The sequence below is a fragment of the Ipomoea nil genome, unplaced genomic scaffold (assembly GCF_001879475.1).
Source record: "Ipomoea nil cultivar Tokyo-kokei standard unplaced genomic scaffold, Asagao_1.1 scaffold2826, whole genome shotgun sequence".
NCBI classification, from domain to species: Eukaryota; Viridiplantae; Streptophyta; class Magnoliopsida; order Solanales; family Convolvulaceae; genus Ipomoea; species Ipomoea nil.
The window spans coordinates 2,925,827-2,953,743 of record NW_017619254.1 but is presented as its reverse complement, the minus strand read 5'-3'; the positions used below and the strand labels follow the sequence as shown (position 1 = coordinate 2,953,743).

At 35.3% G+C, this 27,917-nt stretch overlaps 3 protein-coding genes and 3 long non-coding RNA genes across 10 annotated transcripts; 1 reads left to right on the top strand and 5 right to left on the bottom strand.

Annotated features, from left to right (window-relative positions):
• Window positions 1–1,429: 1,429 nt before the first annotated feature.
• On the top strand, window positions 1,430–10,795 carry LOC109159244 (importin-11). 3 transcript variants are annotated; one of them, XM_019307339.1, is made up of 24 exons: window positions 1,430–1,943; window positions 2,065–2,174; window positions 2,826–2,898; window positions 3,135–3,196; window positions 3,641–3,782; window positions 4,168–4,386; window positions 4,502–4,568; window positions 4,694–5,093; window positions 5,803–5,950; window positions 6,056–6,216; window positions 6,598–6,697; window positions 6,793–6,867; window positions 7,034–7,168; window positions 7,494–7,583; window positions 8,115–8,291; window positions 8,366–8,470; window positions 8,537–8,695; window positions 9,023–9,067; window positions 9,189–9,410; window positions 9,547–9,653; window positions 9,747–9,806; window positions 9,902–9,959; window positions 10,042–10,301; window positions 10,478–10,795. In XM_019307339.1, the coding sequence occupies exons 1-23, from the start codon at window positions 1,803–1,805 to the stop codon at window positions 10,201–10,203; spliced, it is 3,018 nt and encodes a 1,005-aa protein (XP_019162884.1). In that variant the 5' UTR covers window positions 1,430–1,802; the 3' UTR covers window positions 10,204–10,301; window positions 10,478–10,795. The 3 variants fall into 3 exon arrangements, with proteins under 3 accessions (XP_019162884.1, XP_019162881.1, XP_019162882.1); XM_019307336.1 differs by having other exon boundaries at window positions 1,432–1,943; window positions 9,899–9,959; XM_019307337.1 differs by having other exon boundaries at window positions 1,432–1,943; window positions 9,899–9,959; window positions 10,421–10,795.
• A 1,707-nt stretch (window positions 10,796–12,502) lies between these two features.
• LOC109159105 lies at window positions 12,503–13,944 on the bottom strand. 2 transcript variants are annotated; one of them, XR_002050496.1, is made up of 2 exons: window positions 13,784–13,944; window positions 12,503–13,682 (listed from the first exon to the last, which is right to left on the bottom strand). It is a non-coding gene; the product is annotated as an uncharacterized LOC109159105 (long non-coding RNA). The 2 variants fall into 2 exon arrangements; XR_002050497.1 differs by having other exon boundaries at window positions 13,801–13,944.
• Window positions 13,945–14,147: 203 nt separating this feature from the next.
• Window positions 14,148–20,076, bottom strand: LOC109159104. Of its 2 annotated transcripts, XR_002050495.1 has the most exons (5): window positions 19,929–20,076; window positions 17,534–17,595; window positions 17,360–17,419; window positions 17,080–17,267; window positions 14,148–14,159 (listed from the first exon to the last, which is right to left on the bottom strand). It is a non-coding gene; the product is annotated as an uncharacterized LOC109159104 (long non-coding RNA). The 2 variants fall into 2 exon arrangements; XR_002050494.1 differs by lacking the exon at window positions 14,148–14,159 and having other exon boundaries at window positions 16,927–17,267.
• On the bottom strand, window positions 17,596–19,916 carry LOC109159106. Its single transcript, XR_002050498.1, has 2 exons — window positions 19,026–19,916; window positions 17,596–18,524 (listed from the first exon to the last, which is right to left on the bottom strand). It is a non-coding gene; the product is annotated as an uncharacterized LOC109159106 (long non-coding RNA).
• An 851-nt stretch (window positions 20,077–20,927) lies between the features above and the next one.
• LOC109159102 (protein trichome birefringence-like 3) lies at window positions 20,928–23,065 on the bottom strand. The gene is made up of 6 exons (XM_019307125.1): window positions 22,747–23,065; window positions 22,367–22,604; window positions 22,095–22,266; window positions 21,820–22,019; window positions 21,527–21,685; window positions 20,928–21,446 (listed from the first exon to the last, which is right to left on the bottom strand). The coding sequence occupies exons 1-6, from the start codon at window positions 22,931–22,933 to the stop codon at window positions 21,113–21,115; spliced, it is 1,290 nt and encodes a 429-aa protein (XP_019162670.1). The 5' UTR covers window positions 22,934–23,065; the 3' UTR covers window positions 20,928–21,112.
• Window positions 23,066–24,933: 1,868 nt separating this feature from the next.
• Window positions 24,934–27,508, bottom strand: LOC109159103 (bifunctional monothiol glutaredoxin-S16, chloroplastic). The gene is made up of 2 exons (XM_019307126.1): window positions 26,913–27,508; window positions 24,934–25,638 (listed from the first exon to the last, which is right to left on the bottom strand). Exons 1-2 carry the CDS (start codon window positions 27,309–27,311, stop codon window positions 25,135–25,137), a joined length of 903 nt encoding a protein of 300 aa, XP_019162671.1. The 5' UTR covers window positions 27,312–27,508; the 3' UTR covers window positions 24,934–25,134.
• Window positions 27,509–27,917: the final 409 nt, after the last annotated feature.

The following is a 27,917-nucleotide window of genomic DNA, read 5'->3' as shown; positions in this document are numbered from 1 at the left end:
AAGAAGTTTTTTCAAAATGAAAGTGAAATTGAAAGTAGAGAAAGAGATGTAATGAGATTATAGCTCATAGTGCTACAAATGATTAATGAGGCACATATAGAGTATGTTTTCTTACTTTCTTTGCTAATCTTTCAAATTTATTGGACTCGTCACAAATAACATATATTAACATCATAAGAAAGACTAGTTAGCACTGCAAAACCTTGCACCACTCATCGGATACATCAAAAATAAAATCCGTTGTGTACAACTCAACTACTCATTCATTGTGTTAAATGAATCATATAAGGAAGAAACAAAAGAATATTTGTCTTAAAAAAAAAGAGAGAAAAATAAATGAAACTAAAGCTCACCATTTTTGATAAAAATGTAATTTTAAAATTTTTTAAAATAATAAATAAATAAAGTATCACTTTTGTTACCATTCTTATATTCGTATAAACAAAAAGTCGTTTAATATTTCAAGGCTCACGGTTGAAAATTAGAGGTTTTGTATTCATGGGTGAAGCCAAAAATTTTGTTCACTGGAGGGCGGAACATTACAACAAAAGAGATAATTTGAAAAAAAAAAAAATTGAAACACTTATAGAAGTATAGTCATAAATATTATTGGATATGAGTAAAAAATAAAACATATCAAAACTTTATAAAAATATTAATAACAAAATATGAAACATAATTAATTTGATAAAATAGTTAAAATACAAAATACATTATAAATTACACATCTTATTATTAATATAAAAAAATGTTATATATATATATATATATATATATATATATATATATATATATATATATATATATATATATATATATATATATATATATGAAATTGTGTTGAAGCAATAGGCTCATTATTAACAATAGTTAGTAAAATGCCATAAAACTATGATTAAGTCATATAACAATTGAATCCCTTGACCTTCATAATGTCAAACGTGTGTCTTTCTAGCTGAGCTAACTCATCTTTTATTAATTTTTATTTGTTTGCTTATCCTTATACTTAAAAACCTGAACTCTCTCTCTCTCTCTCTATATATATATATATATATATATATATATATACACACACACGGGTTATATAGGGGGAGGGGGTGGGGAGAAGGGGACAACTGTCTTCAATGTAGCTCCGCCTCTGTTTGTATTGCAAGTAAAAAATAGTTACGTAATTGGTAACACTAACAAATAAATCTTTACGACACTAATATTACAAAAAAAATTTGCCCATAAAAAATAAAATTTAACTGAATTACTATTATTTACATCATTCTAAATATTCTGCTACGGGGATATAAGAAAACCTGTTAGGCATTCAAATTTTGAGAAGAAAGAAATTTGCCAAAGTCCCCATCCACCATTCCAATTTCCAACCAAAATATAAGAAAAACAAAAAAGAGGAAAAAGAAAAGGGTGCCAGTTGTTGACTACGTTGAAGAGGCATAAAAACATAAACGGCGCACGTAGAAGCCACAGCCCACAACCCATCATTTCTGTTCAGACTCTCAGCCCCTCTCACCTGAGCCTGAGGGGTTCTATACTCGTATAACACATACGCCCTTTTGCCTGCCTTCGCCGGAGCCAACAAATAAACCAAGCCACCGTACCATCACTCATCACCTTCTCTCTCATCCTCCTCACCACCCAACCACCGCCATTTTCGCCGTCCGTAAAACCCCTCGCAACACTTCCATTTTCTCCACTCGCCGATTCGACTCAGCGTCACTATCCGATCCTGGCACCGAATACACGGATTGTGTTACCCCTCGATTGACAGATTGGTTGCGTATCGGAGAGTAGCTATGGCGCTATCGGCCGCCGACTTGCCAGCGATGTACTCGCTGCTAACCAACTCACTGAGCGCCGACCAGAGCGTGCGCAAGCCAGCTGAGGCCGCTCTCGCTCAGTCTGAGAGCCGCCCCGGTTTTTGCTCCTGCCTCATGGTATGGTTTTCAAACTCTATCTTCTTCGTATTTTGGGTTTATGCGCGTGTATGTATGCCAAACAAGTATAATCTGTAAGTGAGAACTGAGGCATATGCAATGGAACTGTTTATTGGTTTAGGAAGTCATCGCGGCCAAGGATTTAACAGCTCAAGGGGATGTTCGATTAATGGCATCTGTGTACTTTAAGAACAGCATTAACAGATATTGGAGGAACAAGCGCGACTCAATGTAAGTGTTGCTGTCTGTTTGTTTGTCGCCATTTCTGCTAATGTTTATTGCTTGAGTTCATTCTGTGCACAATTGCCAGCTGCTTCCTTTTGTGAAAATGTATAGCTAAATTCAGCTATAAATATCAAAATGTTATACATACATTTTTGCATACCAAGAGAAAAGAGATAGGAGGTAGGAGTTCTCACTTCTGTGACTGAAAATTAAATTTGTTGATGTATTTTGTCAGAAGTCTTAACAACTTTTTACTACTCCAAAGTTGATTGCTGCTCTTCAAAGTGATATGGTTCACACAAAGCTTTCAGAAGTTGTAATTTTCCTTGGATGCAATATACATTATGGAGTATACACTATACATTGTTTTACAATGCAAAAATGTAAAATTTGTTTTTCTTTTTTTTTTTTTGTTTTTGTTTTTGTATTTGTTTTTTTTTTTGTTTTTGTTTTTTTTTTTTTGTTTTTGTTTTTGTTTTGTTTTTAAATTCTCCTTCACACCATGTTTACTTCTTATTATCATTTTACTTTTCCTTAAAGTGCAAAATGCTACAAATTTTTAATTCCTCTCTGTTTCATGCTTTCATCACAAATGATATTGATTAACATTGACGTTCTTTTTTCTAAGCTAGAACTGTATCTGGAAAATCTTTGCAGGGGAATTAGCAGTGAAGAGAAGTTATATTTAAGACAAAAACTTTTGGCACACTTGAGAGAAGAGAATTACCAGGTAGTGCTGTTTTGATATAAATTTATACTGAATCTGTTAGTAGCTTATTCATATACACATTATTGGAACACTGTCAATCTTATTTTCAGTTTGCTTTGATTTCTAAGGTGATCCATTGCTCCTCTCGTCTTTTCGGGCAAATGCTTTTTCATTCACTTATGTTCTACGGGTCCATATACTCTTTCTACTTAGAGAAGCTTATTTCTAATCTCAAATGGCATGTGGATTTAATACAGGTTGCCCTTACTTTATCGGTTATCGTTTCAAAAATTGCTCGCATCGACTATCCCAGAGAATGGTATGCATTCTACCTAGAAGTTTTAGTTTATAATTGGGTCTTGTGAAGAAGAATTTTCAATATAGTGTTTAAGAATAGAGAGATTTTTCATGTTAAACAACATGGTCTTCTGGGGAAGGGATTCAGTGATTTCAACCTAATGGTAACACTTGCATTTAAAAAATGTTTTTGTTGATTTTGATGACTATTTGATGGAAGGTTAGTCTAACTTTTATGGCCTGTCCAATGAGATTTTGGGCTTTTTGAGTCTCACAAGTCATCATTGAGAGATTATCACCTTGAGATTCCTTAACTAAAGACTTAATTTGTCTTTATGTTCTATGCGTACTGCATATTTAACCTTTGCATATTACAGTTATAAGTGTATTTTAGATATCTTGACCTTTCAATATTTTGAATTATTTTTCCTGTGTGCCTGATGCCAATATTAAAATTCCTGTACAGGCCAGATCTCTTTTCCAGTTTAGCACAACAACTTCAATCGGCTGATATTTTAACTTCCCACAGAATTTTCATGATTATTTTCCGCACTCTGAAGGAGTTGTCTACAAAGCGTCTTGCTTCAGACCAAAGGAACTTTGCTGAGGTAGGGGTTGTTATGTGACTATTGTCTTTATTTTGTATTTTCATGCGCACTGTGTCTGTGTTCTGTGTTTTCATGCACACTGTCAGTTTTACAAAACCAGAATCAGTGGGTGTTTGTGATGAACTTTGTAGTATACATACTCTCATTGTCTCAAATTTTTAGGCTCTGTTGATTTTCTGATTTTTTCCACCATTTTGCTGTCAGTAATTGAGCTCATTCATTTTATCATTTTTATATTGAATAAAACTTGAGCAGAATAGTTAAGATCCCTGTCATGTTTTTCTTTTCTATAATGAATTTTGATTGTCTTGTGCTTTGAACCAAACAGAGACTGGGCCTCTTTTTATGACCATTCTATTGACGATCTTCTGATTTCACTGGGCAGATATCAACACAATTCTTTGAATACTGCTGGCATCTTTGGCAGACTGATGTTCAGACTATACTTCATGGTTTCTCAGCCCTTGCCCAAAACTTTGGCACAAATACCTCTAAATTGTGTCATGATGATCTTTACCTAACTTGTGAGAGATGGTTTTTGTGTTCCAAGATAGTTCGTCAGTTGGTAATTTCTGGCTTTCCAAGCGATGCAAAGACCTTGCAGGTACTGACTACTGAGCTTTGTCATTCGACCTTTGTGGTTTCATTTTCCCTGCTTTATGGTATTGCTTGTTAAATCATGCTAGTAAATTAACTTACTGTATTTTCCTCTTTTCAAGGAGGTCCGGCATGTAAAAGAGGTCTCTCCAGTGCTTTTGAATGCCATTCAGTCATTTATTCCATTTTGTAAGAATTTACTTCTGATTCATTGTCAAAAATAACATTTCAGTTTTCACATCGTTGTGCTATAAATATTTGTTTCAAACTTGAAATTGTGTTCTGAGAGAAAAAAAAAAAAACTTAATCTGCAGATTCCTCTTTCCAAGAGCAACATCCAAAATTCTGGAACTTTGTAAAGCAGGCATGTACAAAGTTAATGAAAATTTTAGTTGCAGTTCAGCAGCGGCACCCTTATTCATTCGGGGATAAATGCGTTCTGCAACCCATTATTGATTCCTGTGTTAAAACAATTGTAGATCCAGACCCACATATAATGTCCTTTGAACAATTCTTGATTCAATGTATGATAATGTTGAAAACCGTTTTGGAATGTAAAGAGTACAAGACAACCTTGACTGGACGTGTGGTGGATGAAAATGGGAACACATTTGAGCAGATGAAGAAAAACATTTCTAGTTCTGTTGCCAGGCTCCTTGCTTCTCTTTTTTCTCATGACAGGGTAATACTGCTATGTAATGTCCTTATCAGGAGGTGAGTGAGGATAAAGCTCTATAATCAAGTTTTCTATCTATATCAACTTCTTTCCTTTTTCCCCCTTTAATCAAGTATATAAACTGGGGTTCCAGGTTTAGCCCGGTGGTAGGCTAAATTCAATTCTAGGCATTATCCTTGGGTTTGAATCTCATCTCCCTCATCCCCTCAAATGTGTCGAAATATGAGAACTGACTTAATCTGGGTAAACATTTATAGTTGACTATGTTTGATGCTTTCTGCTGAAAAAGGATTGGCTTAAACACATGTCAAGCCATCTGAGTTCTGATTAATAAACAAATATTTTGCTCACATCACTCTTATTCAGCAGTTAATCTTGCTATGTTGATCCAACTGCCAGATTAGAATTTTCTGTGAAACCATCACACTCTATACCTAGGTATATAATGTCCCTAACAAGTAATTCAGCCATTTTTATTTCCCTCAATTTAATTCAAATTTTCTAATTATGGAGTATATTTCTTGTGATATACTCTGTACACCTGGATAAAAAGTCAAGAAAATTCCAGCTCCAGCATCCAAATTTCCCCTAAGCCTAAAAGGGAAAAATGATCAAGAAATAACAAAATTTTCATGTAGGGGGATGACTCCATTTTGTTAATTAAATTCTGCATGCTTGTTTCTTAATTTCATTCCTCTTATCTAATCCGTTGATTGTGTTCAAAATTTTCAAATTTTCCTCAAACAGGTACTTTGTTCTGACAGCAAGTGATTTGTCAGAGTGGTACCAGAATCCTGAGTTATTTCATCATGAGCAGGATTCAGTTCTATGGTCAGAAAAACTAAGGCCATGTGCTGAAGCGCTATATATTGTTTTGTTTGAAAATCATAGTCAGGTACATTCTACTTGATCCTTTGTGTTTAACTTTGTGGAGTCTTATAGGGAAGTTCTCAATTTGTTGAGAAAACAATTAACATATATTTGGTGTTGATATTTTTAGCTGCTAGGACCTGTTGTGCTCTCTATACTGCAAGAAGCTATGAATGGCTGTCCTTTTTCAGTCAATGAAATAGCACCAGCATTACTACTTAAGGATGCTGCTTATGGTGCTGCTGCATATGTTTATTACGAGCTTTCAAATCTTCTGAGCTTTAAAGACTGGTATGTGCATTTTCTTGCAGTTGATATTTGGAGTTTTGCATTCTAATGATCTATGTGTTGTTTTAGGTTTCACAATTAGTACTTGTATTCTGGTTCTTTGGTTTTCAAATAGGCTCATATCTGAGGCTATACTTTATACTAGTATATTTGACCTGTGAAACTTGTGGACCATATTTTCTATTTCTATACTTCTTATTATGTTCTTATTGTTAGTGTAGAAACTTTTAAACAATCCTCTGGAGAAAAGCCTTGTGTAACTTTGAACAGGTTGTAAAATATTTGTTAAAAAAAGCAAAAAAAAAAAAAAAAAAAAAAGCCAAAAAACCTCTAACTGATATAATGCACAATGGATACAATTATATTCTACAAAACTTTATGCAGGTTCAATGGTGCATTATCTATCGAGCTTACAAATGACCACCCAAATATGCGGATCATACACAGAAAAGTTGCATTGATCCTTGGACAATGGGTTTCAGAGGTAATATTACTTCTATGCTAGATAAGAATGAGTTTCTTTTTCTTAAGTCAAAGTCTTCTGATACATTTATTTTAATGCATATGCTTTGTTCACAGATTAAAGATGATACCAGGCGAGCTGTGTACTGTTCTCTGATTAAATTGCTTCAGGATGGAGATTTATGTGTCAGGGTATGCTACTTTTCTATTTAGCAGTGATTCTTAGCTTTTGGTTTATTTATTTATTTTGTTGGTATATTATTTATTCTCTATTCATGATTCAAGAAGCTGCATTTTTTATAAACATTTTCTTTAATACAAGTTTGCTCTGATTCATCCTCTGTATTTATGCTTTTAGCTGGCAGCGTGTCGTTCCTTGTATTTTCATATTGAAGATGCAAACTTTAACGAGCCAGAATTTTCAGATCTTCTTCCCATTTGTTGGGATTTATGCTTCAAATTGATAGATGAAGTACAAGAATTTGACTCCAAGGTATGCCAGTAAATGTTCCTTTGACTCTTTAATGATACTATATGAAGTACGTTCCAGTCTTTTGCCCATGATTTATGATATTTTGGTACCAGTAGATAGTTTTCCCCCCCGACTCTTGAATTGCAGCATTGACCTTGGTACATTTTGCCCTTTCATTATGTTCTATATTTCTCTGATTCATTTGCATATTGTGTGGATCATGCTTAGTCTTATTGTAAATCAACTCTATGCTTTTATCTCTATCCTAACTCTACTTTTCTTCTGCACTTGTTGCTTTGGAGAATAATACTATCACCAATGTTTTATTTTTCCTTGAAATTTTCAGGTTCAGGTTTTGAATACAATCTCTGCTCTTGTAGCTCACATTACTGAAATTATTCCATTTGCAAACAAGTTGGTGGTGTTTTTCCAGAAGGTGTGTTTTAAGTTTTCTTTATAGTTCTCTAATCTGATGTTATTCATTTAAAGTTGACAGCAAAGCCTTTTTCTCTGTATTAGGTGACAACTTATCTATTTGTTTATTTTCTGGTAAATATCATCAGACTATTTATAGATCAGGACTGCACATTGAGTATATAATGTTTAAAGCTTGTTTTTAAGACTTATGACTATATCCTATCTCCTTATCTGATGAAGTTTCATTGAAATCTTAGTTCTGTACATTTACCCAACTGCTGATGCTATCATTAGTGGGATCCAATAAAATATAATGGATAATTGGTGACAGTTAGAAATCTGTGTAAATGTACTTGAAGAGCCTCATTCTCCATCCTGATATGGTTACTTATTTATTTGGAAAATGCTGATGCATTTATTTATTCAGAATATATTCATAAGGATAAAAAATTTTGATGCCACCAGAGAGTGTCATTTGTTCTGTGATTCTTTTCTAATTAACATGTGAGATTTACTTATGCTGCTTTTAATGATTTCTGTACTTAATTAGGCCTGGGAGGAATCTTCTGGTGAAAGTCTTTTGCAGATTCAGCTTCTTACTGCACTGAAAAATTTTGTGGTAGCTCTTGGTTATCAGTCACCCATCTTTTACAATACTTTGTTGCCAATTTTACGAAGTGTGATTAATGTAGATAGCCCTGATGAGCTACTTGAAGATGGCATGCAGGTTTGTTCCCTCACTACTATTGTTCAATCACAGACTGGAATAGTATGCAACTGATTCTGGCTACAATAACGCAGTTATGGGAAGCCACACTTATTAATGCTCCATCAATGGTATCAGAACTACTTGGATGTTTTCCTTGTTTAGTGGAAATTCTGGAAAGAAGTTTTGATCACTTGAAGGTTTGAAAGGCAAACTTAGCAACTTTGTTTATTTAATGTACAATACTGATGTTTCATGACTTCTAGGTTGCTGCAAATATTATTGAGGACTATATAATTTTGGGTGGAAGGGAATTTCTTAGTATGCACACTTCAAGTATCACTAAATTTCTTGATCTGGTGGTTGGAAATGTCAATGACCGTGGGCTGCTTTCAACACTTCCCGTGGTCGATATTCTGGTTCAGGTAGTTAATCATTCCTTGATATTTGAATTCTTTTTTAACTCTTGTGATTAAGATATGCAAAGTAGTTATATGTTTCATGCCCTGCCATATAAGTGTATTGGCAGTAACAGTTTTATATGCTTCTGTATTTAACAATTGAAGGTTAATAAAAAAAAAAAAAAAGCCTTACAGTTGAAGTGAAATATCCTTTTCTACCCATGGACCTTAGTTTTTATTACCCAGAATAAGCTCTTAACTTGTGGTAATTGTTCTCAATTTTAAAATTCCAATAAGACAGATAATTCAATTAGAACGATAAACAGATGTAATGCTTTTCCAATATTACAGTGTTTTCCGGTGGAAGTGCCTCAACTAATCAGCACCAGTCTGCAGGTAATTATTTTTCTTCACATTGTCTGTCTTCTTTTCTTTCTGTAAGCATCTATAAGTGCTATCATGAATTTTGTTTTCTGGGATAGTGTTATTAATTTATCCTGCCACTCAATATTGCTAGAAATTAATTGTCATATGCTTGACTGGAGGAGATGATCACGATCCTTCCAAGACGGCTGTAAAAGCATCTGCAGCAGCTCTACTGGCAAGGATTTTGGTCATGAATACAAATTATCTTGGGCAATTAACGTCTGAACCCTCACTCTCATCGAGTCTTCAGAAAGCCGGTTTCCCTTCAGAAGAAAATATTCTTCTTTGCCTGGTTGACATATGGCTTGACAAGGTCAGAAGGAGCACAAGTTTAAAATTTAAATAAAAGCAGTAGCAGTGGATGCAGTTGAGTTTTGCATTTGAGACTACTGCCTATACCCAAAGCTCTAAAATTTTTTATTTCTTGTTACTTTCTGAAACTGTCACAGGCTGACAATGTGGCTTCTCATCAGAAGAAGACAATTAGTTTAGCCCTTTCTATAATTTTGACATTAAGGCTGCCTCAAGTACTAGATAAACTCGAACAAATTCTAAGGTATTTACTCAGCTTTTATTTTGATTCATTGCTGCATATTTTCTGGTTTTATATATAAATAATTCAAAACTAATGCATTTGATTGAATTCTAGTGTCTGTACGAGTGTAATACTGGGGGGAGGTGAGGATGACCTAACTGAAGAAGAGTCCAGGTAAGATCTAATAAGCTCTTAATTGGCTCTTGAACTTGTCACAAATAATTCTTGCTCTCCTATATATTTGAAACTACTTTGTGAAATGACAGCAGCGACAACATTAGTTCTAGCAGGCCAAATTTTCCAAGCAAAGAATTGAGGAGGAGACAGGTAACTGGTGTATGCTACTACTCTACTTAAAGCTGAATGCCAATTTTATCAAAATTAATTGCTAAAACATGTGTTCTCGTAGATTAAATTCTCAGATCCGATCAATCAGATTTCTCTAGAGAACTCAGTGAGAGACAATCTTCAGACATGTTCAGCTCTTCATGGAGAGTCTTTTAATGCAGCGATTGGTAAAATGCACCCATCGGTCCTTGCGCAAGTAAAACAAGCATTGAAAATGCCATAGGCCAATATTTTTGTGAATTTTTTGGTTGGAATTCTTGTGTAAGGTTCGCTAGCTTTCTCATGATCCCATGGAGGGTGAAGGATGAAGGGATGGTGGAGGTGAGTTGTCCAACAAACACTTCACGTCTCTGAGTGTCACCTTTTGTTCTGAGACATTCTTTTTATGCACCGCTTCTTGTGATATAAACAAGCTTACATATACCAACTATTTTGTGCAGTTGTGCATACTTGAGTACTGAAATCATTTTACCTGTTATAATTCCCTTGGTGTCCAGGTGAGTTTTGAAGTTTTTGTCGACCCCATATTATTTTTGCATTCTCTGGAGTGAGATACAGTTGCAGCTTACAATTACGGAATATGTGTTGGGTTTTTCTGGTGTCAATTCATGAGAGTAGCTTGATTGTAATTCTTTCGTGTTTCATAATTTCTCCCCAGTGCCTCCACATGCAGTAAAAATGTGGGGATTGTCATATACTGTAAATAATGATCCCTCGGTGTCGTGGTTTTTTGAGGCACAAGGAGGATCATACATTGAGATTATCCATTGCAAACTGATGAGTGAAAAGTATAATTTGGTTTGTTTCGATGAGCATTTGACATAGAAATGTAGTAATACCATGTTGCCATCTAACCAAATTACTGCATTCTAATTTCTAAATGTGATGTGAGAAAGAATAGTACTAATGCACTCTGAGGTGGTGCAATTTTGCAACACGTTGAAAAAAAAATCTATTTAGTCATGTTACTTGGTTAATTTTGGTATATTTTATTTTTAGTTAATTCTGGCTTTATATTTTTTATGTTTAGATTATTTCGCTAGTAAATTTTGTTTACCTGACTTTTCAATGTTTGTAAAGAGCTAATATTTGACACTCGATAATTTATCTAATTATATATATATATATATATATATATATATATATATATATATATATATATATATATATATATATATATATGGTTAAATAAGCTTCCCTTTTTACTTGTAAATTTTATTACTCTCTTTGTTCTATTTTATGTGTTAGGTACAATTAACGATATTTAATTGAAGTTATTATTAATTTAATTCATCATAATATTAAGTTTAATATTAATATACAAAATTTATATGTTTAGAAATTTACATTAAAAGCGCTATTAAATTATACAAAAAAAAAATCAAATAAATTAGTTTGACCGAACATTACAATAAGATATGTTAAGTTGGTGCGGTTTTTATTGACTCTGCAAGTTAGGTTAAATGTGGCTTTCACGTTACAATAGCAACTTAGTAAAAAAGTTTTAGTTAACATTTTTTTTTTTGTCATATTCATTTACACTGTTTTACTACTCCGGTAAAGGTGAATAGACTGAAATTCGTCCCTTCAAGAGGTATAGGTGAATAAACTTTACTACGGTATTAGTCAATTACTTTTGCATTGTTGTACTTTCAAAATATGTATATATGTATGTTTATGTTTATATTTCTGTTCTTCTTTCTTGTATTAGTCACCTGTATCCTATTGTGTTAACATTTCCGTATCAAAGCTAATGTTGTAAATATCAACCTAGGCGTCCTTAGAACAAAGTAGTTTCAGCCCTATGCAACTTTTAGTTGGTTGGTCGACTAAGCACCGAGTTGGATGCCGCTCAGCTAGGCTGAGTCAACACCAAACTCGGTTGAGTGGTATTTTTTGTTTGCTCGGTTGCTCCTCTTCAATATTTTTCTATAACATATGTAGTTCACTAGCGCCTTCCGCAACATTGATCAAAACAAAGCTAAAAAAAACCAAAGTACAATTCCAATATCCCCATAGATTTCTCACTTTTGCGCACTTCAATACCTGCTCCTAATAGTTATGAGTACAAAACTTAAGTTCTGCAAACTTCGGCATGTAATATTATGTGCTTTTAACGCTATTGCAATACAAATCTTCTCTTCTCTGGTAGTTCTGAACCAACTTGCAAGTGCCCTGTTGTTAAGAGCAAGGTGAAGTATGTCAAAGGGAGAGACATAGGACTCAATGGTCCCCCTGGAAGCCTTCACCAGTTTGGAATTAGGGCAAGGGCGTAGTGATAACATAGGACAATTTTAAAAAATATAATTGTCACAAAGACTACAATACTCCTAAAAATTGGAATTCACTTGTCAACAATACAAATATTTATTAGTCGTATTAGACATGGTTGCTTATGTGGTCATTTACATTTAACAAAAATTCTTGTTCTGGGCATACCGAGTGTAAAACAATTCTGTGCAAAATGCAAAATGCCAAAAAAAAAAAAAAAAAAAAAAAAAAAAACTTGAGCTCCACATCAGTTAAAAACTACAAATGAAATTTAAGGAATTATAACCTTTAAAAATAATGAAATAGATTTTAGTGTAAACAAGGCTACAAGGGTAAAAGAGAACTAGGAAATGTCAACAAAAATAAATATGGAACATCATCTTTGTTAAGATGGCAAAAGAGACAAATGGTCGAAACTTGAGAGGATGCATCTTCAGCCTTTATTCTTCTTCATGTGGTACCCACCTCAGGTGTTGAGAGCTGCAAATCTTGTAAAGAAATGTGCTAAGCCAATTCTTCAACCATATGTAGGAGTAACCTCAAGAATTACTGTTAAACTAACATAAACTGAAAGAGACTTGAATCACGAGGAACTTGACCTCGTAACAACAGAAGCATTAGGATCAGATTAAGTAATGCTTCCATTGTTACGAGATCAGGTTCCTCGTGATTCAAGTTTCTTTCAGTATATGTTCATTTATAATAGTATCTAACATTTGGACCTTTGTCCCATACTCCCATTGGAAAATCACAAGATATGGGACTCACAAAATAAATGCCCTAAAACAGTATCTAGAACCTAACTTTGCAAGACTATATTTTGGACACCATGAAATTGCGCAAGACACATAATAAATTTGAACCAATCTAACTTCGAGACTCAAAAGCAAATTGTATACATTCTAAGCACAAAGAGGCCATTTCAAACTCCAATATTGAGCAAGGCGAGTAACAAATATTCTAAAAAAATCAACTTAACATGTGCAAAGGAAAAAAGACCTAATAGAACAGTGAAACATGATGCCCTATCAGTGTAACTATGACAATGAAAGCATCATTGGATATAAATCCATAGCCATTAACATCCTCGTCATATAGGTAATCATGATCCCAGCCAAACTTCTTCAGATCAAAAAGTACAATAAAATGATCTGATCACTAAAAATGCAAACTTGATTATGCATACATGATTCACAATGGTTTGTTAAAGATTAATTAAGCAAGATGAAGAAATTTAGTCATGCTAGAGGTGACTGGTATCAAAATAAAAAATGCTAATACCATTCAATATAGCTCCAAGCTTGACATTTCACAATATAGGCAACAGGGAAAAGAGGCGATCAACATAAGTATATCACCTCGGCAAAGTTGCCCAATTCTTACTTGCTCTTCAATTTAACCACCAAACAATTTGATCAATGGAAACGCAAACTGCAATTCCAACGGACAAATAAAACCGTTTATGCAAATTTAGAACTTTTAAACAATTAAACAAAGAGCAATATGATGAACCAAACATATCAGAGAAATACTTATATAGACTACGAACTCTAAGATTGAGAGATGAAAGAGTGTTAAAGCCCTGCGAACTCTAGGGTTGTTGTTCGGCGGATTTGGGGCCTAGGGTTTAAGCCCTTGCAGGCAGATGACGGCTGTGAGCGGGTGTGTGTATTTATAGAGTGATAAAATAAGTACTCGCTGCACAGCTGTCAGAGGGCTAGGGTTTTGAAATTTTGTTTTAATTCGATGCTTTCCATTCGATTTGGAATAAATTCTACTTGACCCCAAAACTATCTCTCAAATTATCTTTGTCCCCGTATATTTTTTGGTGGGTAGATGGTACCGTATGAGTTTAAACAAATCAAGCAGAGTTCGAAATTGTAAAAGTCGAGAATACACAATATAGTCCTCGATTATAGTAATTTTATTAAATTCCAATTTTAAATAATTTCTTGTGTTCAATTTATTCATTGACTTTGATAGTTGTACACAATTTAGTCCTTTATTAAAAATTACGTTAATTACTGTTAGAAATATGGTCATAATGGTAGTTTCTCATCCTTCATTCCATTTGTGATGATTCTTTCTTTTTCCCTTATTAAGATCCACACAGAAATCCAAATCTTCGTACTCAAATCAATTTCAACATATGCAAAAATTAAATATTTGCCTAACCTTCTTTCCTTAAGGAGTTGAAGTTGATTTGGATACAAAGATTTGCATTCTTGACTTAATAAGGGGAAGAAGCATGAATAACCCAAAAAAAAAAAAAAAAAAAGAATAAGGGTCAAATTAGCCATCAAACTACACACGAAAATGCAATTGAGCCACTGAACTAAAAAAACATGCAATTAGGTCCCTAAACAACGCAAAATAAAGAAATTGAACCTAAAAGTGACCTGCTTACATGAAGTGGAAGTTATTTTATTAAAATAATAATTTTTTATTTTATTAAATAATTATAAATAACAAAAAAAAATTAAAAAAAATTAAAAAAAAAAAAAACCGCCTCATCTCTAGGCCGTCAGAGACGAAGCTGGAGACAAAGATGTCCCTTCATCTCCGGGCTAGAGAGGAAGGGAACCCTTCGTCTCCGGCCTGGAGACGAAGGATCTATATGCTGGAGAAGAAGGGATGACGTCCCTAATTGTTCCTTCTTCTTCGGCATGGAACGTCTCCAGGCTGTCGGAGACGAAAACCCCGTCTTCGTCTCCGACGGCCTGGAGACGATGCGTTTTTTTTTAATTTATAATTATTTAATAAAATAAAAATATTATTTTAATAAAATAACCTTCACTCCAGGTAAGTAGGTTATTTTTGGGTTCAATTACATCATCTCACGCTATTCAGGGACCCAATTGCATATTTTTTGAGTTTAGTGGCTTAATTGCATTTTCGTGTGTAGTTCGATGGCCTATTTGACCCTTATTCCAAAAAAAAAAAAAAAAAGAAGATGAAGGAACAGAAATTACCATTATGACCTTATTTCTAATAGTGAACTAAGATAATTTTTAAGAGAAAATTTCAATTCTGGTCATATGACTATATGGGCTTTGTTAGTTTCAGCACCTGACTTTCAAAAGTGTCAATTTAGTACCTTGACTATGCAATTTTTATCAATTTTGGCCACTCCGGTTAAATTACCGGTCAAATTTCGCCAGAAAAACTTAATCCTTCATTTAGTCTATAAGCTGAGGGGCAAAATCATCTTTTGAAGTCTAGTAAAATCGTTTTTTTCCGGCGAAATTTGACCGGTAATTTGGTCGGAGTGACTAAAATTGACAAAAATTACATACTCAAGGTACTAAATTGACACTTTTGAAAGTCATGTGCTAAAATTAACAAAGCCCCTATAGTCATATGACCAAAATTTAGATTTTTCTCTAATTTTTAATAAAGGACTAAATTGTATAAAATCATCAAAGTCGATTACTAAATTGAGCATAAAATGTTATTTAGGACTAAATTGAGTAAAACCACAATAATCGATGACTATTGATACGGGTGGTCCCGTGTGTATGTAGAGTGTATACTATATGTATGAACAATGGAGAGAAGGCATAGCAAATGAGCCTCTTTTATTCATTATATTCTTGTAAGTGGTTCTAGAGAGAAGGGAGAGGGTTGTATCTTCTAGAGAGAGAGAGTCTAAGGAGGAAGGGGAGGACCCCTAAAATAGAGGACTAAGACCCCTTTTATAGGTCCAAGCGTGGGCGGGTTTGAGCTTGACTCGTGAATCAGGATCTGAACCGTTTGACTCGACCTAAACAAGAGCATGGAGAATACGGAAAACCTGAACCTGGGATACATTTTCCATCAACTATATTAAGTATTAACTCGGTAAAAATCGAGGCTTGACTTAAAAAAAAAAAAAAAAAAAGAAACTCGAACTTAGTTCAAATATGTTTACCAACGTTTTTAAAAAAATATTTTATATAATAATTATGAGTTAATTACATTTTTAGTTTTAGATTTATATGTGACAATTCACTTTTAGTCATTTTTTATCAGAAGATCCATTTTTTGTATTAGTATTATTGTGACATGACCAATTTTGGTCATCTATAAAACAAATTATTAAAATTGCGTTAAATACAAGAGCATTTTACTCTTCAATTATGAATTTTTTCAAAAAATAAACATAAAATATATAACGAGTCAACACATGTTATAAAAATAAACATAAAATATATAACAGGTCAACACATGTATTAAAATGATCAAAATGTACATCTATTTAAAGGATCATGACTCAATGCGATAGTAATTAAATCGAATTAAATTTAAATATTTATCAAGTAGTACACGAGTAGTTTGGCCTATTTATATTTTTAAAACGCGTGAGGTGGTCAATGAGATGTAAAATATATATATATATATATATATATATATATATATATATATATATATATATATATATATATATATTTACAAATAAGAATATTTTAAATGATCAATTACTATTTTTATTTAGCATGATTATATTAAACGATAAATATAAAGTCATAATTAGAGATCCAAAGAGGTTGAACATTTTCAAATTTTAAAAATACATTTAAGAAAATAACTCATCACCAAATAAACAATACTGAGACGAACAGTCTCAACAAAAATAAAGTAGTCTTCCACAATTTTTGTTATTCACTAAACATACTAGATCATATGACTGACCTCGTTATGACTTAAAAATTTTAATGCTCAAATGATACAATTATTACAAAATAATTAACCAATTATTTTGGCACCTTGCTGACCTTATGGCTATGCTATTGCTTTCATATTCTCACTACAAATAGTCTTTGGACATCTTTTTTAAAAAAAAAAAAACTAAAAAGAAAAAGAAGATATAGAAATCATATAAAAGAAATTACAGTCTCAGATTAAAACTAGTAAGAAATGTTATGCCTCATTTACACAGCATGCTTTAGTATTTGGAAAACTGCAGTAGCAATCCTGATCTGCTCCTTTTTTGCGACTCCATACTTGAAATGGGATGGCCATTCCCAATAATATATTCTGGAATCAAATTACAAAAAGAAAGTTAGAGCAACTTGATCATGTTTCATTACATGAATGAATGGCTGAATGTAATTTGCAGAATAAACAACCTCAAAATTTTTTGGATGCATCCTTTATTTGCTCTGCAATCTCTTTCTTCTTTTCTTCAGCTGGAAACACCAATTTAAACCGTAAACTAAATCACACTTATCATTTGTTCAGGTTGGTCAAACTAGTACAAAGCATTCAAGACAGGACCCATCCAGGAGCTGATTTGCACATACCTAATTTCGAGACCTCCTCAATTGTTTTGGATGTCCTCACAGCAAATCTCTGGAATCTTGGGCTAAAAGTATTGAAAACACTTTGGGATCAGTATTGAGCTGTCCTAATATTATTTCATTGTCATCACAAATATCATAATAGCAAATGGGGGTACACCGTACACATGGCTTGATGATGAAGATACAAGAGGCAATTACAACAACTACAACACATTACTGAATCACAATACATGAGAATATCTTCTTTAGAAAGTAGAAAGATTAATCCAAAAGTGGTAACAGATTATATTTATGGGAAGGTACCACGCCAAGCTTCAGTAGGTAAAGAGAGTAGACTGCATTAGAAAATCTACCAAAACCAAACACCTAGAAGTTTCATGAATTTCTTTTTGACATTTCATTTTCACCATCCTCACCACCTTCCCTGAAGAAGAGTCTTCAAACAGATCCTAGTTTTCTATAAATTGACATCATAGACTCAAATAGGTAATTTGGTTATGTGCATTCTCCATGTCACCGAAAACAATAAATAATCCATTTCCAACCCGTTGTTTTCATTGTTATGTTCAAACAAGATGCTAGATTTCAATTTATAAAGAAAAGTAGGTTAATCCAAATGTATCGACGGAAGACTATTTTTATGGCAACTCTGCATGCCAGGCTTCAGTAGATAAACAGAGCAACCTCAGACTGTTAGAGTTTTAGCATACAACTATGCTGTCATCTCTGCAATCATTACAAGCCTACGAATAGTCATCATGGGCTGCACTAGAAAATCTAACAAAACCAAACACAAAAAAGTGTCATGTATTTCCTATCAAAATTCTAACCATCTTCTCCCCCAGAAGTTAATCCACAAACAGCACCAGTCATCCATAAACTAACATCATAGAATCAAATAAGTAAGTTTTGTAACCTGCATTCTCCATGTTATAAAAAACAATAAGCAATCCATTTTCAATGAATAGTTTGCCTTATCAACCCTCTATTACTTTCATGTTAACTTCGAAAAGATGCTAGATCAATTCATAGAGGAAAAAGAAAAGGCTAATCCAAAAGTAGTAACAGAAGACTATTTTTCATAGCAAGTCTGCATGCCAGGCTTCAGTAGATAAACAGAGCAACCTCAGACTGTTAGAGTTTTAGCATACAACTATGCTATCATCTCTGCAATCATTACAAGCCTACGAATAATCATCATTGGCTGCACTAGAAAACCTAAAAAAAAACAAACACAAAAAGGTGTCACGTATTTCCTATTTAAAATTCTAACCATCTTCTCCTCCGGAAGTTAATCCACAAACAGCACCAGTCATCCATAAACTAACATCATAGAATCAAATAAGTAAGTTTTGTAATCTGCATTCTCCATGTTATATAAAACAATAAGCAATCCATTTTCAATGAATAATTTGCCTTATCAACCCTCTATTACTTTCATGTAACTTCGAAAAGATGCTAGATCAATTCATAGAGATTACTTTCATGTAACTTCAAAAAGATGCTAGATCAATTCATAAAGGAAAAAAAAGGCTAATCTGAAAGTAGTAACAGAAAACTATTTTCATAGCAAGTCTGCATGCCAGGCGTCAGTGGATAAACAGTGCAGCCTCAGACTTTAGAGTTTTAGCATACAACTATGCTATCATCTCTGCAATCATTACAAGCCTACGAATAGTCATCATTGGCTGCACTACGAAACCTAACAAAACCAAACACAAAAAAAGTGTCATGTATTTCCTATTCAAAATTCTAACCACCTTCTCAGCGAAAGTTAATCCACAAACAGCACCAATCAACCCTAAACTAACATCATAGAATCAATAAGTAAGTTTTGTAATCTGCATTCTCCATGTTATAAAAAACAATAAACAATCCAATTTCAATGAATAATTTGCCTTATCAACCATCTATTACTTTCACGTTAATTTCAAAAAGATGCTAGATCAATTCATAGAGGAAAAAAAAAAAAAAAAAAAAAAAAGGCTAATCCAAAAGTAGTAACAGAAGACTATGTTTCATAGCAAGTCTACATGCCAGGCTTCAGTTGATAAACAGTGCAGCCTCAGACTTTTAGAGTTTTAGCATACAACTATGCTGTCATATCTGCAATCATTACAAGCCTACGGATAATCATCATCGGCTGCACTAGAAAATCTAACAAAACCAAACACCAAAAAGTCTCATATCCAACATCCTCACCGCCTTCTTCCAAGAAGCTAATTCACAAACAGCTCCAGTCGTCCATAAATTAACATCATAGAATCAAAATACGTAATCTAAATCCTCATCTCAGCAAGCCAATTGTAAGTTCCGAATCCAATTATTTCATGTGTTACCAACAGCCAATCATAAATCTGTCCGAAAAAAAAAAAAAAAAAAAAAAAAAGTGTACCTGTTTGCAAGCCCATTTACAACGAATTCATTAATGACATATGAGAGAACTCTTTGGAGAAAGTTACTTCCTCCCGCCATGATAGGTTGAAGCTGTTAGTTAAGAACAACCGAGACGCGAACTGATATTAGGGTTCCATAATTCAGACGGATTTCATTACTATATAGGCTAATAGGCGGGTCATGGTTCACTAGTAGGCCCGAAGCCCATTTTACTGGGCTTGGATACTGCAAATCTGATTCCTGTCTTATCAGTTTTTAAACATAATAAAAATACGCTAAATAAACTTAAATTAAGCTACCAAATGAATCTATAATATAGATTTTATAAATTTACAGTATAGAAATTATGAATCAAATTATGAATTTAGACTTGTGTGCACCACGCATGGTGCACACGGTTACACAGCATAACAATTCAGATCTTGTGGTCCAATGATACCAAGTTATTCCTACATGGGTGGTCGTGGGTTCGAGCCTCAGTCGATATACTATTGATCTATACTTCAGTTAAATTCTCACATGAAATGTTGTGGGTTCGAGCCTCAGTCGATGCACTATTGATCTATACTTCAGTTAAATTCTCACATGAAATGTTGTGGGTTCGAGCCTCAGTCGATGCACTATTGATCTATACTTCAGTTAAATTCTCACATGAAATGTTGTGGGTTCGAGCCTCAGTCGATGCACTATTGATCTATACTTCAGTTAAATTCTCACATGAAATGTTGTGGGTTCGAGCCTCAGTCGATGCACTATTGATCTATACTTCAGTTAAATTTTCACATGAAATATTGTGGGTTCAAGCCTCAGTCGATGCATCTATACTTCACTTCAGTAGATCTTTATCATGCACATCCAAATTATGTGCTTACAATTGCAATTAACATATTATGATCTGTGTATACTAGCAACTAAAAGCACAACACACGACATCGATTTAAACAACGTTTTTCCATCCACCAAACTAAAGAAAATAAAACATTAACATAAGCTTGAAGGAAACGCAACCTATGGTAAATTTCATTTACTTTTTTTTACCATATAGTACAGTTCAAGACAAGATTTTTACAAATTACAATGAATCCAACTAAGTTTACACGCCAAAAAAAAAAAAGAAGAAGAAGAAGTTTAATTTGATTCCATTCCCAGCAGCGGGGAATTTATTTTCAGTTTGTGTGGCTGCTACAAATATGCATACAGTATTTGATTCCACGTGTCGGGGACGCCAGGCAAGCACCAATGTATGCAATCTGCATAGTGCATAGGATCTGCCTTCTGTTCATCCGTCAGTAGCTTCCCTCCCAGCTCATTGTAGATTGACGCATGGCCGTCGATTCTGTACTCCGATAGCTGTGTGATGTTGATGAAAGTAACCGGGACCTTCATCCTCTTCATCACGCTGCTCACCACGCTCATCATCTCCAGGTTTGAGCCTGTTCCCCAGTGCCCCTTCTTCGTCACCGGCCTCGTCTCGTTGAAGCACTTTAACTCCCCCTCTTTCCCCCAATCCGCACTCCTGTACCAAAAGTTCGAAATAATATGTCAGGAGTTAGACTAACTAATTGATTGAATTCAATTCAAACTTTTAGTGCTTACCTGGTGTGTGTAGGCGACATTGTGGTAAAAAACACCCGCGTTTTGTTGGGATCGATGTTTGAGTCTATCCAGTTTGCCCATGTACGCAGTGCCAGTTTGTATGACACAGGGGTGTCAAATGTCTCATAGCCATCTTCACCATTTTCAAATGAACCCCACCTGCATTTCATTGCATACTTTTTGCTTATAAAATTGATCACAAAATATAAACCCAACTACTAAAACCAAGAAAGTGGTGAAACTTGAAACTTGTGGTTATGAATTAGACAAAAAAGGAAACTTAGAGGTCTTACAAAGCGTTGGACTTTAGGCCACTCATCCACCAAACATAAGTATTGAAGACCAAGATATCTACTCCTAACCAGTGCTTGCCACGCCTGGAAATGGAGTCCACCTTTATGATTCTCTTCTTGGCATCCGCTATTATCTGGATATCGGTGTTAGACTCCACCAAGAACGGCGCCCAATAGAATTCAATCGTGGCATTGTACTCCTAAAAACATTACAACATATCCTTTAATTTAGTGCAAAAAAAGAACTTATTTAAAACCGGGAGGCCATACCATACCTTAACTTGGAACACAGAATGACCACGACCGCGCTTCATGGACTTCTGGTCTTCCGGTATTACAGAATTAACCATGCAAACAAAAGACTCCCACTGGTTTCTCTGCAGTGAATCCCCGACGAACATCATCCTCTTCCCTCGGATCTTCCTCAGAGCATTCTCGGGATCAAAGCTGAAACATCATCGTTACGTTGCCGACAACTACATATGTTAGTCGTCGCAGGTTTACCTACTCCAACGTTATAATAATATATATATATCGACTACCTAACCTTGGCAAGATGCAGTCATCCGGCAGCCATACCCAATGACGATAATCTGAATCTTCTCTGCCATTCTTAACGCACGAAAACTGTCTGTCAACGTACGGACAACTAGTGTCCGTGTATAAAGGCTTAATCGAAGTATTAAACACCCATTTCCCGCCAGTAAGACTGCACTCCTCAGCGTCAAACTCGAACCTATCATCCGTTGCCTCACTAATCGGACGGCTCTTCAATTCTTTATCATCTGTCACACAACACAACCAACGTTGTTAGCTGACACCAAATTAAAGTACAACTTAAGACACAAATAACAAGTAAGGCCATAGTCAAACTCGGCCCGCACTAGCCCTGAACTGAATCTGAATTAGTCTCATAGTGGTGCGGACCTGGTATTAACTTCTTAGGCTTTGCAGCATGGCGCTTGGGGCAGGATTTGAATTTGAAAATGTTGCTGGAAGAGAGGAGGCTGATTCTTTCAGTGTACAATAGAGCAATGAAGGCCAAGGTGCAGATGATGGCTGTAATGGCTGGCAAAGATAGCTTTATTCTGGGAGGTTTTGGAGTGCCAGTCATGCTGGAAGGTGGGTAGGGGCAACGGAGGAGGAGGAGGAAGGGGGAAGCTTGAGTATGAATTAAATGGAATAAAAGGTGATGAGTAAATAGAAGTTTGGAGGGCTAATGCCAGTTCAGCAGAAAAACGAGGGAGGAAAGGGATTATTTTATGGATATTTTTATAAGTTCATGAGTAGGAGTGAAGCAAAAGTAATACCAAAGTTGGGATCTTTCTTTCTTTCATGAAATTGTACATGTCATAATGGAGGTCAGGTGAGTAAGGTGAAGGGTAAATTGTTTCTCATTTGTTAATACTTAATAATACTTAATTACAATAACCATGATTTTTTTTAAATTTTTTTTTAGCCAGTGGGTCTTCGAACACCTTCACATCCCTATCGTGGGAATTGCATTTCAATTTCGAGAGTTCCATCTACTTCAGCGTTGTAACCTTCTACATGTCCAGTGCCACCAACTGAACTAATTCTATATAAGATTATTTTAACTCTCTTTGTATTGATCAATTGGATGAGCCGATGCTATCGCACCTCATATATTGGCCTCCTATATGGTAGCATTTGGTGGGAACGCTTTTCCGCAGAAAGAAAGTCAAATCTTTGTCCAATTGTCTCTTTCTTGATTATGACTTGCACCCACAGTGACCACAATTCACAGATCTCCCCAGCTACATCAGGTTCAACTCAGCAATCAAACAGTTATAATATATAATTAGGCTTGTACCAGAAGATTTCAGGTGAAAGGTTCTGAACTAAATAGAGATTAATTTCATTACTTAATTTGCAACAGATTAGTATATACTTGGCCATAGATTTTGAATTTTTGATCCAACATGCAAGTATTGTAGAAATGACACATCACGGTAGTTGGAGTGGTAATGCGGAATCATAAGGGGCCAACAAGAATCCAAATGGATCCTAACAACATGGAATAATAAATAAATTAAATTAAAGAATACAGCTATGAACTTCTAAATACTTGAAATTCCTAACATTCTCTGTCTCCAGTGCTTTCATTTTCTGAGAATGGAGGAAATAAAATATATAAGTTAAAAGGAGGGGAAGAAAGTGGGTAGCCAAACTTTTGGATTTTGTTTTTGTTCCTTTTTTCTTCTTAGCGTATTGTCATGTATCCACACCTCACGAAATAAGACTAAAAGCATCTCCATAAGTGATTTTTTTTGCTTGTTTGGAAGAGAGAGAGGGTGAGGTGAAAGCCCGGAGGGACGAGAGAAGGAAGAGGTTGTCCGTTGTTGCTTAGGTTTCTTCCCACTTTTCCTCTTCCCCACAGAGACGGATCTAGAAATTTTTCTGAGCGGAGGCGAATTGAACCATTAATATGGTTCAAATACAAAATACATTATAAATTACAATATAATATTTAATATACTTTGACTATAATACAATTTTAAAGCACTTTAAAATGCTATAAAAATATTTATGACAAAATATAAGTCAATCAATTAGATAAAATAGTTTGACAATAAAACCGTCAAAACATGCCTCTTGAGGATGCTTTAATCACTAACCATATTATGTTCTAATTACTCAAACACCTCTAATTCACGACTCAAACTCCTCTCACTTGAGGTATATCTGCAAGCCCCGGAAACTGCTCTCACTTGGGGTAAGACATTTTGGTAGCCAACTGTTAGATTTAATCAGGGAAAAAGCTATTCTTTGAATAATCATTGCTTACTTGAGTAGCCCGTTACTGCCTTAACCAATGAAAGGCAGTGGTGCAGTACTAATCAATGACCATCCAGCATAATCATTAGTTGGAAACAATTGGCTTTGAAACAGACACAACAACCAGGGCATTATGCTAATGAGTTTATGTTAATATTACCTAGGATTAACTGTATGGTTTATATAAACTTTATCATTGGAAGTTGAATTTGTAAGTTTGTGATAACTAAATCCAACAGCCTAACCATCTCATAGCTTCTTGATATTCCCTCATGGCATTCTATATTCTGATCATTAGCCTTACCTAATACTCCATTCCAGCAATTAATAGCCTTTCATCATATTGCTTAGTGTGTATGGACACAAAATTTCCTTGTATCTCAAGGCTCTGAAATACAAAGTGACCTTGGGAAAGAAGAACAGAAACAGAAATTACAAGAAGCTTCATTCGGCATATTGAATATTGATGTCACTGTTATTCAACTTGGTACAACAGAATTCCAATTTAGATGGCATCTAACCTTTGAGTAAGCTGGCGAGCTCACCTTTCTCGTACATGGAAGTCAAGATGTCACATCCACCAACCAGTTCCCCGTTCACGTAAACCTGAGGGAATGTAGGCCAGTTACTGTAACTCTTGAGCGTCTCTCTTAACCCAGTGTTATGTTCTTCATCAAGAACATCAAGACTTTCGTAATCCACTCCTTGACTCTCAAGAATTGCCACAACTCTCTGTGAAAAGCCACATAGTGGAGCGCTTCGTGATCCTTTAATGAATGCCACCACCTTGTTCTCCTTCACTAGCCGGTCAATGAGATCTTCCAGAGGCACCGTCAATTGGACATGTCGCCCTGGTGTTAGCCTCAGATCAGCCTTCTTCTTTGGTTGCTGCCGAACCCATGTAGTGTTTCCGGATTCATTACCCGGTGGTACCTTTCCAGTAGCTGCTATATGTTCTTCCATCCATGACTTCCAAGATTGGGTTAAAGCCGTTCTATCAGGCTCATCCACAACACCAAACTACAATACAGTAACTCAATTAGTAGAGTATTTAAGTCAGAATACAATGAGAAAAATCCCGGGCAATTTTGAACAAAACAAGCTAAACTCTTAGCACGCTGCCATGCTACAAGAACATCAACACTACTCCATGGCAAGTTTGAACAACTCAAGCTTAACTCTTAACACGCTACAAGAACATCAACACTACTCCATGGCAAGTTTGAACAACTCAAGCTAAACTCTTAGCACACTACAAGAACATCAACACTACTCCAGGGAAAGTATCACCATAATCGGTGGTCTAGGCGGCCGACAAGGCGCTGACCGCCGAGGCCTCCTAGGCACCAACTAGGCCGCCTAGGTACCGACTAGGCGGCCTAGTCAGCCGATTAGCTATTGTTCCCTTCTTTTTTAAATGGGTTATTTCATTCAAATCGACGTCATTTTGAGCGAAATAACCCTAAATTGTTCAAACTCTATATGTTTTTAGGTTCATATTTAATATTTTAGTATTAACTATAAACTATTGAAGTATTAAATAGTTTATAATTATCAAGTCTTAAAAAATTAAAACATTTTAAACAAATTTTTTAAAAAATAGAAAATACACTAGCGCCTAGGCGGCCGGCCTCCTAGGTACTAGGCACCCCTGAGCGTCCGAGGAACGCCTAGCCATTTTTTCAACCATGATCAACAATACTCCAGGGAAAGTTTGAACAACTCAAGCTAAACTCTTAGCACGCTACAAGAACATCAACACTACTCCAGGGGCAAGTTCGAACAAGTTGAGCTAAGCTCTTAACATAACAAGCTAGAAGAATATCAACATTACCCCGGGGAAAGTTTGAACAAGTCAAGCTAAATGCTTAACACGCTACCAGAATAACAACATTACTCCAGGGTAAGTTTGAACAAGTCAAGCTAAACTCTTAACTTAACACGCTACAAGAGTATCAGCATCACTCCAAAGCAAGTTTGGACAAGCCAATCTAAATAATTAACATAATACACACGGAAGTGTCAACATTAACTGGAACTGGGAGTATAAGCATTTCTTTACTGGCATCCAAGTAATTCAAAATCTAGCTAGTGAATTAATCTGCGCTTCTATTATCTTCTTTCATTAATTCGTATGTCATTAGACAATCAGGAATTACCCAAGTTCCATGGCAAAATTTTACACTTTGCTTTTTCGATGTTTAGCTTTGTTCAAATGAATTAATCACCATTTTTTTTTTCCAAAATAAATTAAATGGATTGCTAACATAATTTATTGGTTTATGAAATGTAACCTTGACGGAGGAACAGAGCTCGGGAAGAGATTTCTTGTGGGAGAGTACGCTGGCGGCGATGTTCCGAGATATGCCGACGAATTGCAGCTCGGAGCTACTGTCGTAGACAGCATAGACGCCGGAATCTTTGGGGAATATGCCACTTATTGCGTCGGGCTCCGATGGAACGGCCACCAAGTCCGTCTCCGATAGCTTCTTCGCAGCAGAAACGACGAGGGTTAGGAACCGGGGCTTTGTTCGGTTGATGGGTCGAAGTCTTATGGAAGGGAAGAAGATAGAAGAGTTCGGGAGTGAATGAAGGGGGAGTTTAGGGGTATAATGGGAATAAACGGTGAATAGTGACGGAATAGAAGACCGGGAGCTCGCCGTAGCCGGTGATGAGATACTGATTGTGGCCATCTAGGCTTAGATTAGGAGACGAGTGAGAAGCTGAGAACTATGAAGGCGAATATGAAGATGGCCGTGTTTAGAGATAAATGGAGCTATATGTCATGGGATCAGAGTCCACCTTGCAATGTCAACCCGAATTCAAAATTAAGCAGTGAACCAAATGTTGAGACTCAAAGCCTCTCGCCGATATTGTGGATTGAAATGGATTGCTAAGGGGAACGAAATGTGGGATGAATGGAGGGGCCCATGTCCAGCCTCAGAGTCAATCTTTTTCTTGAAATTACAGATTCATTTTTTTTTTTTTTTGCCTACATTGTTTCATTTGCCAGAAGGCTGTTTATCTTGAAGACTTGATGCGGTTATGAGTACGATCGGGCTTGGATGGCACTCGGAAGACAGCAAGGGCGTAAATTACCCAATCATAACACGAGGAGGTAGATCGAGTTTGGCAATTGAAATGAGTACAATCTAAACCCCTTAACGAGGATCCATAGACACTTCCGTCCGCAACTTAGGCACCCAGTAGGCAACTCCGTCCGCAACTTAGGCACCTAGTAGGCAACTTCGTCCGCAACTTAGGCACCAAGTAGACAACTCCGTCCGCAACTTAGGCGC